The following is an 18,949-nucleotide window of genomic DNA, read 5'->3' as shown; positions in this document are numbered from 1 at the left end:
GAATGATTATGGTTTAAATGGAAAACAAAGAATGAAAGTACAGAAGCACCCAAGTTGACCTGTTTAGAGAGCTGTCAGGTGAGGCTTTAGAGAACAAATTGCTGGTTGGGAACCAAGGCTAAAAAGACCTGTAAAGAGTCTATCAATGAATGAAGTACTCCCAGCAAAGGACAGAGCATATACATAACATGACCACATGACAGACTTACAAATGCTGATTCACAGATCTATCTACAACATAACAATGCTGGAGATCCACTGTGTGCGTATTTATGGGGGTGGAAGATACACCCCATGGCACACCTGGCAGAGGTCAGAACCCTGGCAGTGTCAAGGACTGACCTCAGCTCATGACCTCAGGTGTTGGTGGCAAGCACCTTTATTCTTTGAGTCGCCTCACTGACCCTTAAAACTTACTCTGGAATGCTCAACTACAAGGCATTTATTTAACAATCTGTAATAATCACATCAATGTAAGTACTTAAGAATACCAACTGTGGCTAAGAAGCTGACTTAAAGAACAAAAAGAAACTGGAAACGGCGTTATCTACAGGAGATGCTGAAAGGTCTGAAGTAGTCTAGGAAATTTAGGTCACACTCATGCAGAGTACTACCAAGAATGACTCGGGTCCAGGACCCAAAGAGTCACGTGTATGCTGTGCCTCTTTAATCCCAGCACCCCTACTATGGGGAGATGAGGGACAGAAACAGGAACCCTGTGCACTTACAGGCCAGGGGGACTCAAATACAAAGAGCAACGGAGAAGAGATGTCTGAAGGGGCAAGTATCTGAGTAGCTTCCTTAAACTAGCTGCTGATTTTTTTTTTCTGTGAGTTAACTGGAATAAAGCGATTTTCTTTTAAAAACCTAAGTATAAATTTAAAAAGGAGAAAGTGAGAACCAACCACAAGAGCTGTGCTGACCTCCACAGCTACACCAGGAAACAAGTGCACACTCACTCACAGACCTGTGGTCCACTTTTGGTTGTTTAGTATCCAGATGCCACTCCTGACTAGGAACAGCAAAAGCACCCACACAACACTTCTTTCAGAAGGTTCTCAAAAAATTAAAGCACCAATCCGAAACCGTGCCATCTACGACACGCCTCAGCACACACCTTATTTAATCAATCTCACGCAACTGCCAGAGAGAACTATACTGGTTTAGACCGGCATCCACCCCCAGACACCTATGTGCTATGTACCGGGTGTTAGGCATAAGAATGGATATACACTAAGTTATTTTCAGAAGAATTTAATTGTGAACTGTCAAATTAACCAAAAGAAATGTTACTAGGGTCTGGAGAGGTGGCTCAGAAGTGAAGAGCACTAGATGCTCTTTCAGAGGACCTGGGTTTGATTCCTAGCACTGCCAAGGCAGCTCACAATCATTTATAACTCCATTCCTCTTCTGGCCTCCGGAAGCACCTCATGAACACGGTACACAGACGTACATGCAAGCAAAACACTCATACACATAAAATAATAATAAAGATTAAAATATTTTTTAAAATGTTACTTATAGACAATTAATTATAGTTCAAGTTTTTCCGAATTTATCTTTTGACTAAACCATACTAATGAGTTAATTAAATCATTCTGTTCCTGCAGGAAAACAGCTCATGAAACTGTGTTTGTTGACATGCTAATGGCCTATACTAAAAACAGGTATTTTCTTTAATTAATCATTTTAAAAAACAACACCAGCAGGAGGGAGAAAGCCAAGCAGTACCAGAGAAGTAAGAGTCCACACATTAGAATATTACATGACAGACACCATTATATGCATTTTACAGGCATTTAACCTCAAACAATTCTGTGTAGAAAGTCGCGCTATTACACCATCTGATGGGGCTGAGCAACTTCATTAAGGCCACAGCGATAGAGCTAGGGTAGCTGAGAGCATTGCCAGAGCCCTCAGCTCATCCTTTACATTGCTCTGAAATGAAGGCGCTGAATGACCTGTTCGTTATATCCTGTAGTAGTTTCTGAATGCCTCCTAGAAGAAATTCTGTGTTTTAGTTTCAAGTGGTAACTCTTCAGCAATGGATTTTTTCTCATGCCACAATACCACTGAATACTATTTCTTTCCCCCAGAAGTCAGATGGAGAGTTAAATGACCTAGAGTACATAACAAGTTTATATAAATACACTTAGATTATACTAGTTCTAAGTTGGCCATTGTGGTGGTTTTAATAGAATTGGCCCCCACAGGCTCATAGATTTCCCACCAGGCTGATAATGGACTAAACCTCTGAATGTAAGTCAGCCCCAATTAAATGTTTTCCTTTTATAAGAGTTGCCATGGTCATGGTGTCTCCTCACAGTACTAGAACCTTGACTAAGACAGCTGTTCATTGGTAAGCCATTACTTAACCTCATGTGGCCTACTGATTTTTTTTTTAACATTCTCAGTATTAATATCACTTAAGTCTAGCTAAAGAATGTATGAGGGCTCAGAGACCCCCCTGAAGAGCTGCCTAGACTCCTAGTAAATACCAGACATGCTACTTTAATCTCAGCAGTTTGGACTTGAGAAACAAATCAATATCCACAATTCTTAGTTTCAGAATGTCACTACTTAACGATACAACACACACCACAGTCTTGACTATCATTTAGCACTCCTGAAGAAGTAACAATTACCGGACTTCAAGGGCTTTAATAGCCTCCAGCATTTGTAGAAACTCTGCTGCCTTCCACACGTCATTGGCTTCTTCTTCTCCCTGTATCATTAGTTTTGCTGTGTACGTGAACTCAATTAAGTGACGAAAAGCCATTTTACTAACACCTGGAAAAAAGATGCACATTATCATTAGTTCACATCAAGTCTAGGGATTTGATACTTCTCATCTTTGAAATTTTCCACAATCATCATCATCACAATCAATATCTTAGTCACATTCCGGTACTATGTACCATGGTTAAGATCTCATATTCCCCTTTCCAATTCTGAGATGCCCAGTCCAGGCGCGCGCACGCACACACACACGCGCGCACACACACACACACACACACAAACCTTTTAAGGTTTATTTTACTTTAAATTCTGTGTATGTGTGTCTATGAAAGTCAGAAACAATGGATCCCCTGAAGCTAGAGTAACAAGTGGTTGTAAGCCACATGATGCAGGAGCTGGTAATCGAACTCAGATCCTCTGGAAAAGCAATGTAACTCTTAACTGCTGAGCCTCCTCTCCAATCCCTGTCCCTTAACTATGAATTTGACCATTTCAGATAGTTATATAAGTCAATATTTTATCATTTATCATTCTTTAACTGGCTTAATTTAACATGTTTTCAAGGTTCATACATGTTACACACAGAATTTTTAAAGGCTGACCAATATTCTATTTTGTGCATGTATAAGTTTCCTTTATTCATTAGAACATTCAGTGTTCTGCTGATGAACATTTAGGTCATCTCCACATGTTGGCTACTATGATTGGTACTAAAAAGAATGGAGACATAATTAATGAAATTTAAATATTATTGTGTGTGTGTGCATGATGTATGGACATACGTGCCACAGTGTGCCTGTGGAGAGGTCCAAGGTGGGTTCCAAGAACTGAACTTGAGTTGTCAGGCTTGCATACTAATTGCTGTTCCCTGGGCTATCTTGCTGGCCAAGGGGCACAAATTCCTGAAGATGCTGATGCCAATTCTTTTGCATGGATGTTCAGATGTGGAATTACTGGGTTATGTGTGTTATGGCTTAAAGATGAAATACCCTCCCAAAGGCTCACGTGTTAACAGCTTGGCCCCCAGCTGGTGGCATGTTCCTCAGACTGGATCCTGAGAATGCCTACTCAAAGCTAATGAACTACTAAGAGACGGGGCCTCAGTTAGTCTGCCCTGCAGACTTTGTGTAGCTTTTTTTTTTTTTTTTTTTTGGTTTTTCGAGACAGGGTTTCTCTGTGTAGCTTTGCGCCTTTCCTGGGACTCACTTGGTAGCCCAGGCTGGCCTCGAACTCACAGAGATCCGCCTGGCTCTGCCTCCCGAGTGCTGGGATTAAAGGCATGCGCCACCACCACCCGGCGACTTTGTGTAGCTTTAACTGTCCTGTTTCCACTGGACAATGCTCTTCATGCCGTGCTTCTAGAAAAACATTTTAAACTCATATGGACAGGGGCATTTATATGCCAACAAAAATTTAGCTACCTCACATAGGAAGGGCTCAATAAATGTATGTAGAATGGGTTTTAAAGAAGGGCTGCTTAGAGGAGGGTCTTTCTTGCTTACAAACGGCCATGAGGTGAGTAGCTGTTCTGCTGCAGGCCTCTGCTTCGGCACCTGCTCTGTGTCAAGGTGCTCCGCCTTACCACAACCTCTGGAACTCTGAGCCAAAGTAACTCTCCTCCTTTGGAAAGCTGTTCAGTACATATGGTGTTTCTAGTTTAAACTGTTGGAATGCTTCCCATTTTCCACAGTGGCCACACTCCTCTCCAACTTTTCTCACCACCCCGTCTTCTGCTTCCTTGACACCCTCTTCACAATGTATGGTGATTCTTGCTAAATCTGACTTGTCTGATGAGTGAGGATGCAGATGGAACATTCTTTTTTCATATACTTAATGGTTATTTCTTGGAGAAATTTCTACCTAATTCTTACTATTTTTAAATAACGTAGTTCTAAACTTTAAGTTGTCCGAGTCTCTTTCAGATAGTTACGTGGTTTGCGAGTGTTTTCTCCCACCCCACTAGTCTGCTGTCTCCTTTATTATGTCTGCTTTTCTGCTGTCTATGATCTTAATGTCATACTCATGAAACCCTTTGCCTAAGTCTTACTCTATTAAGAGGGTATATATAATTAGTCAATATGGTGTGCCACCCGCCACACTGATTTTTGCACAGAACTATCCTTGTATCACTTGGTCAAGGTCAATCATCTTTAATTACTATGGTGCTGGATTTAGGTTCCCAGTCTGTGTGTTTATGTGCCCACAGAGTGAGAGTCTACAGTTCAGAACCCAGGACAGTTTTTGAGGCTTTTCTCCTTCCACCTTGTTTTGAAGCAGATACTCCTTTGTTTCTGCTGCTGTGCTGGGAACCCCAGGCTGCTGGCTCGTTCTCTAGCTTCAGCCCGTTCTCCATCACCCCAGGGGAGCACTGAAGTCACAGATGCTTGCTACTGCCCCTGGTAGGTTCCAAGGATCAAATTCAGAGTTCCAGGCTTTCCTTACAAGTCGTTTTCACTTGCTGAGCCACTCCTCTGGGAGTGTCCCACTTATAGCTAGCCTTGAACCTGACAACCCTCCTGCTTCAACATCCAAGTAACGGACCGACAGGTGCCAGCCACAGTGCTCGGCTAGTTTCCTAATAGTCTACTGACAATTTTTACATCTATAGTCATCATAATGGATACTGGTCTACAGTTTTAAGTTATTTGTTTATCTTGCTATGGTATCAGAGTCATGCTGGTCTCAAGTAAATCTGGAAGTGCTTGCTGGGCAGTGGTGGCACATGACTTTCTAGCACTCAGGAAGCAGAGGCAGGTGGATTGCCGAGAAACACTATCTCGAAAAACAAAACAAAATTGGAAGTGTTCAATTGTTTTTAAACATTGATTCTTATTCATGTGTCTATATGTGTATACACACATAGGTGTGTGCAGAGACCTAGGGAGAGCATCAGGTCCCCCTGGAACTGGAGGTACACACAGTTATGAGCCATCTGACATGGGTACTGGGAATAAAACTCAGATTCTGTGAAAGAGCAGTTATGTGCTCGGAACTGCTGAACTATCTCTCTAGCCCTTTATTTAGTTTTTTTGAGTCTCAAGATGGCATGAATTCTTTAAATGCTTGACAGAGTTCACTAGTGAAGCCATCTGATCCTAGGCTTTTCTTTGTTCAGAGGTATTTTGATAACTAATTCAATCTCCACAGGAGGTCCTTTATACTGTTCCCTCATGATTTAGTAACAAAACCTTCAGTATTTCCCACAGGCTCAATTCGGCAACTACTCTGGTCATTTAGTTTATAGAACTCTCTTCACTGTAACCTACTTGAGAGAAATAATTTCTGATCTGTACATTCACCTCAGAGCATCTAACAAAACTTTCCAAAATACAGGCACTTACAAGAAAAAGTAAATGCTAGAGTGACTTTTGAAATAAGTGACTAGTTCAAGTGTGTTGGCACACACCTTCAATTCTAGCACCCAGGAGGCAGGAGGATCTATGGAAGTTAGAGGCCAATCTTGTCTAACAAAGTAAGCTCCAAGCCAGAAAGGACTACAGAGTGACATAATGAGACCCTGTCTCAAAACAAAACAAAAACTGTGTTTCTACAAATCCTATTTTTCTTTTCAAGTTTTGTGCTTAAATTTAATAAGAAAATGACACTATTTCTGTATGCCCTTACTGCTGGGTATTATTGTTTCAGTCTAGCTAAAGCAAGAAACAATTTAAGAAGGTTATTTAAGCTGTGTGTGGTGGCTCTCGCCTTTAATCCTAGCACTCTGGAAGCAGAGATGGGCAGATCAAGGCCAGCCAGGTCTACAGAGTGAGATTCAGGACAGCTAGGGATGTTATACAGAGAAAACTCTGCCTTGAAAAACAAAAAAATTGAGTGTAAGAAGGCTATTTAGCTGGTGGTGGAGTCAGAGGCAGGTGGATCTCTGTGAGTTCGAGGGCAGCATGGTCTACAGAGTGAGTTCCAGGACAGGCACCAAAGCTACAGAGAAACTCTATGGGGGGGGGGGCTATTTAAAAACCTTTTTATGTTTGTTCCAGTTACTTTACACATCTAAATGTGGCCATAAGTATTCTATTCAGTAAAGTATTCTATTCAGTAATCTTTACATAAAGAAGGGTATTGGGGCTGGAAAACTGGCTCAGCAGTTGAGTGTATGGCTCTTGCAGAGGACTGAGTTGCGTTCCTAGAACCCATATCAGCAGCTCACAACTACTTGTTGCTCCAGCTCAAGGGATTCAATATCTTTGGATACACACATACACACACACAGAGCACATAATTTTAAAACAAAAGTAAATCATTTTAGAAATGGGAGGAAATAATTTTACACCTTAGTCCCAGCTCTTCCAGAAACTGCTTTGGGGCAAGACAGAACTTTAGAACTCATTCTGACTCATCTTCAAAATTGTCTCAAAGCAACTTGAATAGAGAAATACTAAAACATAGTGCACACCAAGTTATGTGATACTAAGTAAGCAAACTAAAAGTAAAATGTTTTTAGTTTAGTAAAAAGACACTGTTTTTTATTCAGACAATACAGATAATATTTACCATACACCAGGCACAGTATTATACTTACTGAATCTTCATGTCTATGAACTATTGATTAAATGTTTAAAAACTAGGAGCAAACCTAAATAGAACTCCTACGTCTATGAAAAAGGACTTAGCAATTTTTCCTTGGTGCCTGGAAGTCTGAAAATCCCTGGTTTACAGGGATACATTATCATATTCATAAATCAACATCCTCCATGTTACTTTCAAAAGTAGGATAAGTGAATCACTGATTCCCCCAATTTAAATTTTTTTTTCCAGAGAGGTTTCACTGAACCCTTGTAGGTGCTGACATATTAGGTATTTGCACTATTTCAAGTACAAAAATTGAACACAGTAAGAGTCTAAAACAAACTGGGCCTGGTGGTGAACATATGTAATCCTAGCACTCAAGTGTTAGGCCAGCCTAGTAAGACTCCATGAAACGAGAGAAAGAGAATGAGAGAGAGAGAGACTGCACCAACTCTATTAAAATCATAAATTATTCTCCTGGTGCTGAACAGGGCTGGCCATCTGTTTGTAGAAAACTCCACATGGTATATGCTGTCTAAAGCTGCCAAGAAGGGGTTGGGCGGTGGTGGCACACGCCTTTAATCCCAGCCTTGGGAGGCAGAGGCATGAGGATCTCTGTGAGTTCAAGGCCAGCCTCCTCTAAACAGCGAGTCCCAGGACTGGCTCTAAAGCTACAAAGAGAAACCCTGTCTCAAAGATTAAAAAAAAAAAAAAAGCTGCCAAGAGGGATGGAGGGATGGTTCAGTTGTTAGAGCACCACCTGCTCTTCCAGAGCACCTGACTCAATTTCCAGCACCCGCATGGCAGCTCACAACTGCCGGAAGCTATCAAGCCTGGCAGTAGTGGCACACGCCTTTAATCCCAGTACTCGGGAAGCAGAGGTAGGCAGGTCGGTGTGAGCTTGAGGCAAGCTTGGTCTACAAAGGAGTTCCAGGACTGTTACACAGAGAAACCCTGTCTCGAAAGAAAAGGAAGCTATCAAGAGCCACAATATAACTTCGAACACTGCCCTCTTGAAAACCGGCCTCTAGACATTTTTCTCACATTATCAACACAATTAACAAAAAAAAAAAAAAAAAAAAAAAAAACAAAGTTTGATCAAAGTTAGGAAAAACTGTTGAAGGGAAACGTGAGAGAGAAGGCTGGAATGCTGACTGTTTCTAGAGCTTTGTATTTTCTTACTCTTGCTGAGCCCTTCCTTCTCTGTGGAGCCTGTTCTCTTTGCTTTACCATCAGGTCCGCATAGAGAGGCTGATTAGGACCACGGGCCTGAGTGCAGGTGTCTGAGATGGTCTGCACTTGGCTGTGCTGGGGGAGGAGGTCTTTTGCTCCACTCCTTGGAGTCTCTATAAAAACCCTGGGGCAGAGACAGTCGGCCATTGGAAAAGGTTCCAGGCCCTCTGGAGGCTATCCTTTATTTTTCTGTTTATCTCCGCAATATAAATCCTACTATTTCCTGCTGCTCGCACTCAAGAAAACTCTGGGGAGCTGTGGAGTTGGTGGGTAAATGCCCCACATTTCTCCAGCCCTGTTCCAAATCTGGATTAATCAGAATCATCAGTCCTAAGGGCTCTAAGTATGGTTCTCTGTACTTTTGACTCAAACCTAGGAATGTTATTTATTTAGCTTAATATGAGCACTTCAGAGTTTGTTGATGTAACCAGCCCAGGACTCTCCTAGGAACACACCAATGACTTTATTAATTAGCTAGTATAAATCAAGCTGGCAATACCCGCCCACATAAGTGAAGAGGCGGCAGATAGTAGGTTTGTAAAAATATAATTTGGTATTTTAAGGCTAAAATATTTCTTTTTTTTTTTTTCTTTTTTTGGCTTTTCGAGACAGGGTTTCTCTGTGTAACAATCCTGGCTGTACTGGAACTCACTTTGTAGACCAGGTTGGCCTTGAACTCAGAGATCCGCCTGCCTCTGCCTCCTGAGTGCTGGGGATTAAAGGTGTGTGCCATCACTGTCCAGCAGGGCTAAAACAATTATCAATCCCTTATTCCTCTCATAGTGGAAATATTCAGGAAAAAAAATTTTTTTCCCAAGAGAATGTTATCTGAGGAAAATGTTAAAGAACACTTTAAACCTCAGTCTTCTCATTGGAGCAATATTCTGACATTTCCCTAGTCTAGATTAAAAAAAAAAAAGAAAAGAAACCCTGTCTTGAAAACCAAAAACAAAACAAAATCATACTCAGAACTTTTGGCCTGGTGTGGTGGCACATGCTTTTAATCCTAACAATTATGAGGCCAGCCTGGTCTATATAGTGAGTTCAGAACAGCAGGGGCTATATCAGAGATCCTGTCTTTAAAACAAAAAACAAAACTATGATTTTTAATGTTTAATAGGTCCTTAGCTGTCTTGTCCTTGACATTAGGGATGAAATTTTCTGGACACAAGAGAATTGCCAGAGAAGAAATCAAATGATTTTAGATCTGTAGATTCAGAAGCAGAAAAAGGATAAATTTAGGGACTAGATGTCTCCGGAGATGACATATGCCTAAAGTCCAAGTAACAAAGCTGAGTATGTAACTGGCTTCAGGGGCAACAATTTTTTTCAAAGCCATTGGAGGTGATTGGGGGGGTGGGGTGGGCAGGACATGACAGCTGTATTTCTAGTCAAAGGTACTTCATTGTTCACATTTTACAGATGGGGATTCTGGTTCAGCTGAAACAGAGAAAGCACAAGCACACCCCATCCCATCTTTCCACAAAACTAAAGCCCTGGAGAGAATACACAGGATTCTGCAAAGAGCTGCCTAGACAGTGAAATCAAACAGCACTGAATTTTAAGATTTTTATTTTTCCTCCCAAATATCCTGGCTTAGACTTAAGGAAAGCCCAAATCCCAAAGGAAAAAAAAAGCTCCCAGAGAAATTTCTAGAAAAGCAAGCAAGATGATAAAGGGGGTGTATGTATGGAGGGATGAGGTTAACTTGTTTTTTCTCCTCTCTGCAACATGCAAAATAAGCTGCAATTCTAAGTCAGGTACTCTTGACAGCAGTACAAAGATGTCCATGTGTTTGAGATCTTGCTATAGCTCATGCTGACCTCAAATTTCCAATCTTCTTGCCTGTCTCCCTAGAGATGGGATTACAACTGGGATTAGCACCTTGCCAGGACTATGAAGAATTTGAAACTGAATTCAAATTGGATGCATAGCCTAAAGGGTGTCTGGACCCAGACAGGCTGGCTGCATGCTCAAGTAAATACCACCAAAAGCATTCTCTAAAGGAACAGCACCTACTCTTACGCCAAATGTCCATGACATAATCCAAACTACTTTATCTATTTTATAGTCTGAAAAAAGGAAGCTACATCATTCAAGATCATATAACAAACAGTGAAACCAAGACCAAAACTCATGTGCTCAGGGCTTTCTTTACAGCCAGGTGACCTTGGGAGAAAGTAGAGCAATCTCAGAGTTAAGGGTTAAAATGATAATAAAACTCATATTTTAAAACCCTAAACGTGGCCAAATAACAAAACAAGTACCTTCCATTTTATCTTGTTTGCAACTTAAGTACTTAAGGTTTATCTGTACCACACTATAATAGATATAGATAGGTCAGCGGTACTGAGAGAGAGAAAACTGCACAACAGTTTTTAGAAGGGAAAATCCTTTCTCCAGTGCTGCTTTCTCAGTTAGCACAAGTATGCTAACCTGGGCCAGGGTCTAGGCTGTTAGGTGTGAGGGAGGCTCACTGATGAAAGTACTTGTGCACGCAGGAGGACTGGAGTCCAGCTCCCCAGGACCCCTGCAACAACCTGAGGTTGCTGCGGCGGATCTGCTTTTCATCAGAGCACTGGGAGGATGCAGAGAGGCAGGGTTAGCTAGACTAGCCACCTCTGAGTTCAAGGGTGAGACCCTGCCTCAAGGAATAAGGTGGACAGCCATCAATGAATACCAGATGTTGGCCACAGACCTGGACTGTGTACAGGCACAGGAGTTACACACACACACACACACACACACACACACACACACACACACACACACAAAATTTTTTTGATAACCTTTGCCTAGTATAGTCCACTCCTCTCTGAAATTATAATCATTCCTAACATAGACTAAAGCAATACCACCCATATTAACAGTCTCTGTAATACATTTGCATGCCTCCTTTTAAACTGTTGCTATTACATTTTCAAGCTCTTCAAGGAATGCTGTATTCATAAATTCTTCAGCTCTTGGGTCTAGCACACTACGATGAACAAGTCCACCTACTAAGCTTTGGCAGTACACAAAATACAGTGACAGGTCTCCTTCCTGATTATTCCAACTAATCATTGCAAGCCTACTAACCCGCTTTCAGATGAGGAGACAGACACGAAACTGAGATGAAGTAACCTGGTTAGCTACTTAACAAGCCAAGCTGATGGACTTGGCTTGTAGCAAAAACAGTACTATCTAGGCAGCTAGATTCTCCCTAGCAATTGCTGTATACGACCAGCACGCCCATGCTTGGTCTATCATATGTAATAAGAAAATAACTTACCTGCTGATATATTAACTAAAATATACCAAAACTAAAGAATAGTTGTAACTCTTCTTTACTCCCCTAGGTATCAATTTTTTCACCAAAAGAAAAGTTTCTAAGCAACCCACTCATAAAGAATATGTACAAAGTAAAAAAAGACACAAAACTAGAAACTCCGAAAGAAGTTAAGATTCTGTATTTACATAGGCAAATGTACTTATCTCCGACTGCTCTAGAGTTTGATGGGATATGGGGTTAGCAATGTAGCAAAAATAAAAGCATGAAAATAAATAGTACAAACTCAATCTCTTGCTAGCCAGGCAACCTTGGGCAAGCAAACTTTGGAGCCTGGTTCTCACGTGCAAAATGGAAATACCACCACCTGCTTTTCAAAAGATTATACGATACAGAAATGTCACTTGGCCTGCTAAAATTTGGGAGAAAATGTCAATCATGCCAGGCGGTGGTGGTGCACGCCTTTAATCCCAGCACTCAGGAGGCAGAGCCAGGTGGATCTCCCTGAGTTTGAGGCAGGCCTGGTCTAGAGAGAGAGATCCAGGACAGGCACCAAAACTACAGAGAAGCCCTGTCTTGACAAGAAAAAAAAAAGTCGATCATTTTGTTTCAAAGTAATACCTATCTGAGGATACCTTCTCTCCTAAACATTATACCACCAAATCTCAGCTGCATGTTACTTTATGAGTTCATCTTTTCATCATTTCTTCTAGTAGAGGTCTCTCCTGTAACTTAAAATATCTCTACCATAATCTAATAATATCCCTAAAGCATAAGGTCACTAAAACAGAGATGATAGTTCCTATTTATGCACACTCTGAAAACAATGAACCCTGGTTTCAGCAACGGGTCAGGGGTCAGACTCATTTGGAACCAGCATCTACCACTTATTCCAAATGCTTTACTGAAAGACTTAAGTAATAAAGAACAATTATACCTAGTTGCCTACCAGCAACTATTGGTATTTATTTCCCAGGATGTCTTCCTAATCAACCAATTATTGTTGCTAAGTACTGTGTAGGAAGTGCCACTTACCTTCAATCTCAACCAAAGGTTCCTGAGTAAACTCCTGAAAGAATTTGTAGAAGAACTTACTGCAGGCAGCCAAAACAGCCTTGTGGGCCTTAAAATGGTGTCCTAAGGAAGGGGGGTTGGGTGGAGGGAGAAAAAGAAATCATACACTGGCACCAAAATCAAAGTTACTACTACAAAATGTATAAAGGAGACCTTTCTTCATAACATAAAGACATACTACATATATTATTAGAGAAAAGCCAAATTACTGTCAGATATCTAGGGATTTTTTTTTTTTCGAGACAGGGTTTCTCTGTGTAGCTTTGGAGCCTGTCCTGGAACTACTCTGTAGACCAGGCTGGCCTCGAACTCAGAGATGCGCCTGCCTCTGCCTCCCGAGTGCTGGGATTAAAGGCGTGCGCCACCCTTGTCCAGCGGGAATTTTTAATTTTAATTAGACACGAAGCTAAATTTTTAGCTTCAAAGACTTAAGCCAGTTTATAACGAATGTCTTCTAGCACTGTTCCATTCAATTAAGTAACAAGGTGTATTTAACCCTGCGGAAGCTGTTAAATATGGGCTGGAGAAATGGCTCTTCCAGAAGACCCAGGTTCAATCAATTCCCAGCACCCACGTGGCAGCTCACAACTGTTTGCAATTCCAGTTCCAAGAGAACTGACATACTCCTCTGAGCTCCTTGAACACCAGTCAAGCATGTGGTGTGTGTGTATATATACATACATATGATACACATACATACACACACACATGTGCACACACACACCTGTAGTCGAAACACTCATACACATAAAATAAGTTGCTAAATACGATAACAAGCCAACAGTTCATGCATCATTTAGAAAAAGGTATTATAAAAACAACAAAGTACAGGCCCAGTGGTGGCGGTACAGGCTTTTAATCCCAGCACTCTGGACGCAGGCAGAGGCAGATGGATCTCTGTGAGTTTGAAGCCAATCTGGTCTACAGAGTGAGCCCCAGGACAGCCAGAGCTGTTACACAGAGAAACCCTGTCTTGAAACACCCTCCACACCCCAAAAGTACAAAGCTAGATGTGTCTGGTATGGGAAATGTTTCAATATGCCTAACCTATTTGTAGGCACAACACACCTACAAACTCATGTAATAAGGAACAGCTTGTCTTGAAAGCCCGGTTTTCACTAAATAGAAAAGAATCTCAACCTGGATTTGCCTTTACAAGGAAGGCTGGTAAAGACCCCAATTTATTTTGGAGTCGCCCAAATGTGGGGTAGGTATGAGTGTAGCCAAGGTCTCTCTTCCATTCTCCTTCCCACACCATTTTGGAAAACTAGAATAAAAATTTCCCAAATAATTCCTGTGCTGGACAGGATCCTCAAAGCTGCTTGCTAAGAGGAAACTTATTAACAAAACGTTAGGACAGCCTCTCTGTCTTCTTATCAACATTTTCAGGTATTTTCTCTCCTCGAGGCCCTAATCTTACGCTTGAGAGTGCAATGAGAAAACTTGAACAGGTTGCAAGAAGTTAAAATGCGATGCACATCAGACTAGATTAAAATTAAGACTGGCCAACCAGCTCTCTGCAGCATGGTCTACGTGAGCAACACTGACAAGCGCCCTCCCGGTTCCGATGCAAACCCTCCACAGACTTTTGGAAGAGAGCCCGGGAGAGGGTGGGTAAAAAAAAAAAAAAAAAGGCGGGCAGTGAGAGGGAACTAAAGCTCCAATTTTTCTCCTCTGCCCACGACCCCTACCCACCGTCGACAATCAGCGTGATGTCTGTAAACCGGTCCTGCTCCCGCTGTTCATTCAATCGGTCCAAGATCATTTTATGATGTTCAGGAAACTCCTGAAGGCATTCCATCGTTTCTTCAGCCTCCATGGCCGTCGGGGTGCTCTACAAAAGAGGAGCATGATAATGTACACCCATGAGCTCGGGCTGACACACACACCAAAAAAACCCTACAGCAGAAAACAAAACAAAACAAAAACAAAACAAAAAAACCAGGAACGGGGCGGGTGGGGGGGGGAGAGGAAAAGAGGGGGAGGGGGAGGCCGAGAGCAAGGCTGGGGAAGAAGAAAGGCGAGCCGAGCGGCCGCCGCGCGTCGCGGGCCGGAGCCGCGGCCGCGGGACTCCCGAGCCTGACCTAATTGGAGTCTGGAGACGCGAGCTGGAGCGGGGTGGGCACGGTGCCGGAGGCTCCGGGCGCCCGGGAGCGCCAAGTCCGGCCCGGGGAGGGCACCGAACAGCCTCGGCGACCTCCCAACGGCCCGCCGAGACTTCCGCCCGGCCCGGGCTCCCGCAGCCCCAGCCCCGGTCCGGCCCGCGGCCCACAACGACTCCCCGGGTCGCCTCTCCCTCCGGCGCCCTCCCTCCTCTTTTCCCCCCCGCCCCGACCCGGCCGGCACTCACTCAGGGAAGGAGGAGCGGCCCGGGGCCTGCGCGTCACTTACGTCGACGTGCTGCGTCACCGCGCCCGACGCGGACGTACCGGGAGCTCCAATCCCCCACACACACACCCCACCCCCGCAACGCCCGGCCACGCCCCTGCCGCCCTGTCGGGAGGGAGGAAGGAAAGGGAGGCCCCCGGGGAGGATTCGGTGCAGCCGCGTGCCCGGGGCTCCGTGGGTTGCTTCGTGGGCTGCTGCGAGCGGCTTCTCCCGGGAGGACCGGGCAAGATCAGGAGGGGAAAGCCTGGGGAGCCCCTCGAGCGCCGCGCTCCCGCAAGCCCGTCCGCGCCCACCCCACCCCCCGCAAGGCTCGGGCGCTGCACTTCCGACCGCGAACTCGGAGAAAACTGGCTCCGGGGCCCGGGGACGCTTAAGTTCTGCTGCCGGGCCCGGCCCCGCCCCGCCCCGCCCCCTTCCCGGAGCCGAGGTGGGCCCTTACCCTTTCCTTACCTAGCTGGCGCCGCGTCCGCGTGCCTCTCCTTCCACGCGCTCCCCTCCCGTGGCGCAGCTGGTCCGGTGCCCAGATCGCCCCTCGCCTTCCATCTTTCACTCCCGCAGCCCTGGGGCGCTCGCACCGCAGGGATCCTGCGGACGGACGGACGCACTCGCGCCCTGGGCTCGGCGGCCGCGGGCGCGAGCACGCTCAGGGGGGCGCCCGGGATCCCGTAGGGGGGGAGCACGCGCCTGCAGACTCAGGGACCGACCGGGGTGATCCACTCCCGAGAGATCCCGGTCGTGGTTCTTCCTCCAGCACAGCTCTCTCGCACCCGGCCCCCTCGACCCTAAAGAGGCTGGAGACTGCCAGTCGGCCGCACGTGGCAGGCTCCTTCATTCATTCATCCAAAGAAAGGCGCGGTGGAGGCTAATGCTATATAATTGGTGAGGTGTGTGGCGATCGTTAACTCTCTCAAGAGTTGGGAGGATAAGGATTAATGGAAAGTCAGATGGCTGTGTGCGAGAGTGGATGTAGTCACGTCAACAGCTATCTTGATGCCGTGGTAGTCGTAGTTTAAGATAAACTGGAAGAAGAAAAAAAACCGCAGGGGTGGATGAGGCACACGTGCCTCCAACATGCTGACTCTGAACAGCAGTGGACTGATCGCTCAGTATTACACACAAGGTGATATGCAGAGTCCAGAAAAGCCAACAAAGCATACATGAAGGTCCAGCCGGAAGAGAGAGTGGAGATGAGAGGAATAATTGAGGGGACAATTAAGTGGACATGATGATACGAAAGAAGAGTTTTGCTATATGAGCCCCTTTGGGAGAAAGAACTAGCCTTAGAGATTCGCAAGCTGTCAGCACACAGTGAGCATGAAAGACGGAAGTAAATGGGATAATTTATGAATCAGCAAGAGTGACAGATTGGCGCTTTGTAGGTTGAACTGGTCCACAGCTGTGTTTTTAATACTAGGATTGTTATTGTTCTCACTTTAATTTTTTTTTTAGATTTATGTTTATGGTTGTTTTGCCTTTATGTACATATGTGCACCACGTGTGTGCCTCTTGCCTAGAGGTCAGAAGGCATGAGATCTAGAACTGGAGTTACAAATGCTTATGAACTACCACGGGTGCTAGGAATGGAAATGTAAGAGCAACAAATGCTCTTAACCTCTGAGCCATGTCTCCAGCCCCTTATTCACACTATTTCTCAGAACAAGAAATTACATATAAAAATTGGCTTTGAGGAAACTCCAGTATATGTCTGCTTCCGTGTGTATTTGAGTTGGTTAAATGGAAAACACTTCTTTATTTTTAGGATTTGAGCTCTCCAATTCACACAACACTTTTTTAATATCTTTTTTTTTTTTTTTTTTTTTTTTTGGTTTTTCGAGACAGGGTTTCTCTGTGTCGCTTTGTGCCTTTCCTGGATCTCGCTCTGTAGCCCAGGCTGGCCTAGAACTCACAGAGATCTGCCTTGCTCTGCCTCCCAAGTGCTGGGATTAAAGGCGTGCGCCACCACCGCCCAGTCTCAACACAACACTTTTTTAATATCTTAGACTCAACTCATAACATTCATTTTTGTTTTTTTTTTGTTTTTTTGAGAAAGGATCTCACCATGTAGCCCTGACTGGCTTGGAATTTAATATGTAGACCGTGATGGCCTCAAACTCACAGATATACTTGCCTCTGCCTCCCTAGTGCTGGAATCAAAGACATGCACCATCATGTCTGGTCAGAGCATTCATTTTTGGATGCTTGCCTAGTCCAAAGTTTGAAGCTCCTGTGCTTAAAGCATCCAAGCGGAAGCAACAGTGTTTATCCATGGAGAAGTACCTGTTTATACACTTGAGTAGAAAAAAACCCCGAAAGGATTGGGAAGTGCAGCTTAGAGAAAGGTGGAAAACCATGTAAGAATGGTATCAAAAGTGGGGTGGCAGTGGAGGCAGCGATGAAGACGGCAGCACACGCCTTTAATCCCAGCACTTGGAAGGCAGAGCCAGGCGGATCTCTGTGAGTTCGAGGCCAGCCTGGGCTACCAAGTGAGTTCCAGGAAAGGCACAAAGCTACACAGAGAAACCCTGTCTCAAAACCCCCCAAAAAAAAGAACTTCTGTAAACCCAGGGGTGGGGAGTGGGGAGGGGTGCTTTTTGAGATGGCTCAATCCCACATAAATGCCAAGTAGCTGTATTGTCCCTTCTATGATTCCAGACTTAAAAGGCAGAGATGGGATTCTCAGAGTGAGCTGGCTAAGCAAGACTAACCTGGGTTTGATTAAGAGACCTTGTCTCAATGAATAAGGTGTAAGGGAGATGGCGTATGATTCCTGACATGAACAGGTATGCCCCCACACATGCAAATAAAAATACAACGGGGACAGGGGAGACAGGTCAGCTGTGCCAAGTGGCCAGCCTAGACGAGGGGAATGGTTTGAGAGATGTACTCGATATGGCTTGGGCATCTTTGTAAAAGACCTTAGTAATAGCAGATTCAGTGGAGTTATTAGTGGAGAGAGGGTCTACGATATCTGTATCCAAGTGGATGAAGTAATAATTAGTAATATTTTAGTAATTGTAAGGAGCTAGGTGTAGTAAGTCGCACATCCCAGCACTTAGGAGGCAGAAGCAGGCAGATCTCTGAGTTCAGGGTCAGCCTGGTCTGCAAAGCAAGTTCCCGGAGAGCCAGAGAGGGCTACATAGAGAAACGCTGTCTTGAAAAACCAAAAATAGGGGCTGGTGAGATGGCTCAGCGGTTAGGAGCACTGGCTGCTCTTTCAGAGGGCCCAGGTTCAATTCCCAGCACCTACATTCACAACTGTCTATAACTCCTGTTCCAGGGGATTCAAACACTCTCACACAGACATACATGCAGGGAAAATACCAATGTACATAAAATACAAATTAACAAAAAATAAATAAATAAATAAATCTTTTTTTTCTTTCTTTTTTTCTTTTTCGAGACAGGGTTTCTCTTTGTAGCTTTGCGCCTTTCCTGGAACTCAGTTGGTAGCCCAGGCTGGCCTCGAACTCACAGAGATCTGCCTGGCTCTGCCTCCCGAGTGCTGGGATTAAAGGCGTGCACCACCACCACCCAGCAATTAAATAAATCTTAAAAACATTACTTTATGGATTCTGTGAAACAGCATCATGGCTGTGACTTCACTGGGTTTTTGTCACCTCTCACTGGCTTTAGTCAGGGTGTCAACTAGGGCTGTCCTTACCTATTAACGTTCACTGCCACTGTGTTTCTACGTGATAGAAACATAAGACTTAAGGGAGGTGA

General features: G+C 44.2%; 1 protein-coding gene across 12 annotated transcripts in view; it reads right to left on the bottom strand.

Annotated features, from left to right (window-relative positions):
• Positions 1–15,847, bottom strand: part of Znf131 (zinc finger protein 131) — a 35,310-nt gene extending 19,463 nt beyond the window's left edge. For 2 of the 12 annotated variants that reach the window (XM_028885394.2, XM_028885398.1), the window contains exons 1-4: positions 15,189–15,273; positions 14,534–14,672; positions 12,800–12,901; positions 2,646–2,790 (exon numbers count right to left, since the gene is read on the bottom strand). In XM_028885394.2, coding sequence (XP_028741227.1) covers positions 2,646–2,790; positions 12,800–12,901; positions 14,534–14,657 — 371 coding nt within the window. In that variant the 5' untranslated portion in view covers positions 14,658–14,672; positions 15,189–15,273. Of the gene's footprint in view, positions 1–2,645; positions 2,791–12,799; positions 12,902–14,533; positions 14,676–14,922; positions 15,274–15,676 lie in introns of those variants that run through there. The other 10 variants (XM_037209418.1, XM_037209422.1, XM_028885395.2 and 7 more) reach the window with 8 other exon arrangements.
• Between the last annotated feature and the right edge of the window lie 3,102 nt (positions 15,848–18,949).

The sequence above is a fragment of the Peromyscus leucopus genome, chromosome 11, assembly GCF_004664715.2.
Source record: "Peromyscus leucopus breed LL Stock chromosome 11, UCI_PerLeu_2.1, whole genome shotgun sequence".
Classification (NCBI taxonomy): domain Eukaryota; kingdom Metazoa; phylum Chordata; class Mammalia; order Rodentia; family Cricetidae; genus Peromyscus; species Peromyscus leucopus.
This window is presented reverse-complemented; position numbering and strand designations above follow the sequence as displayed.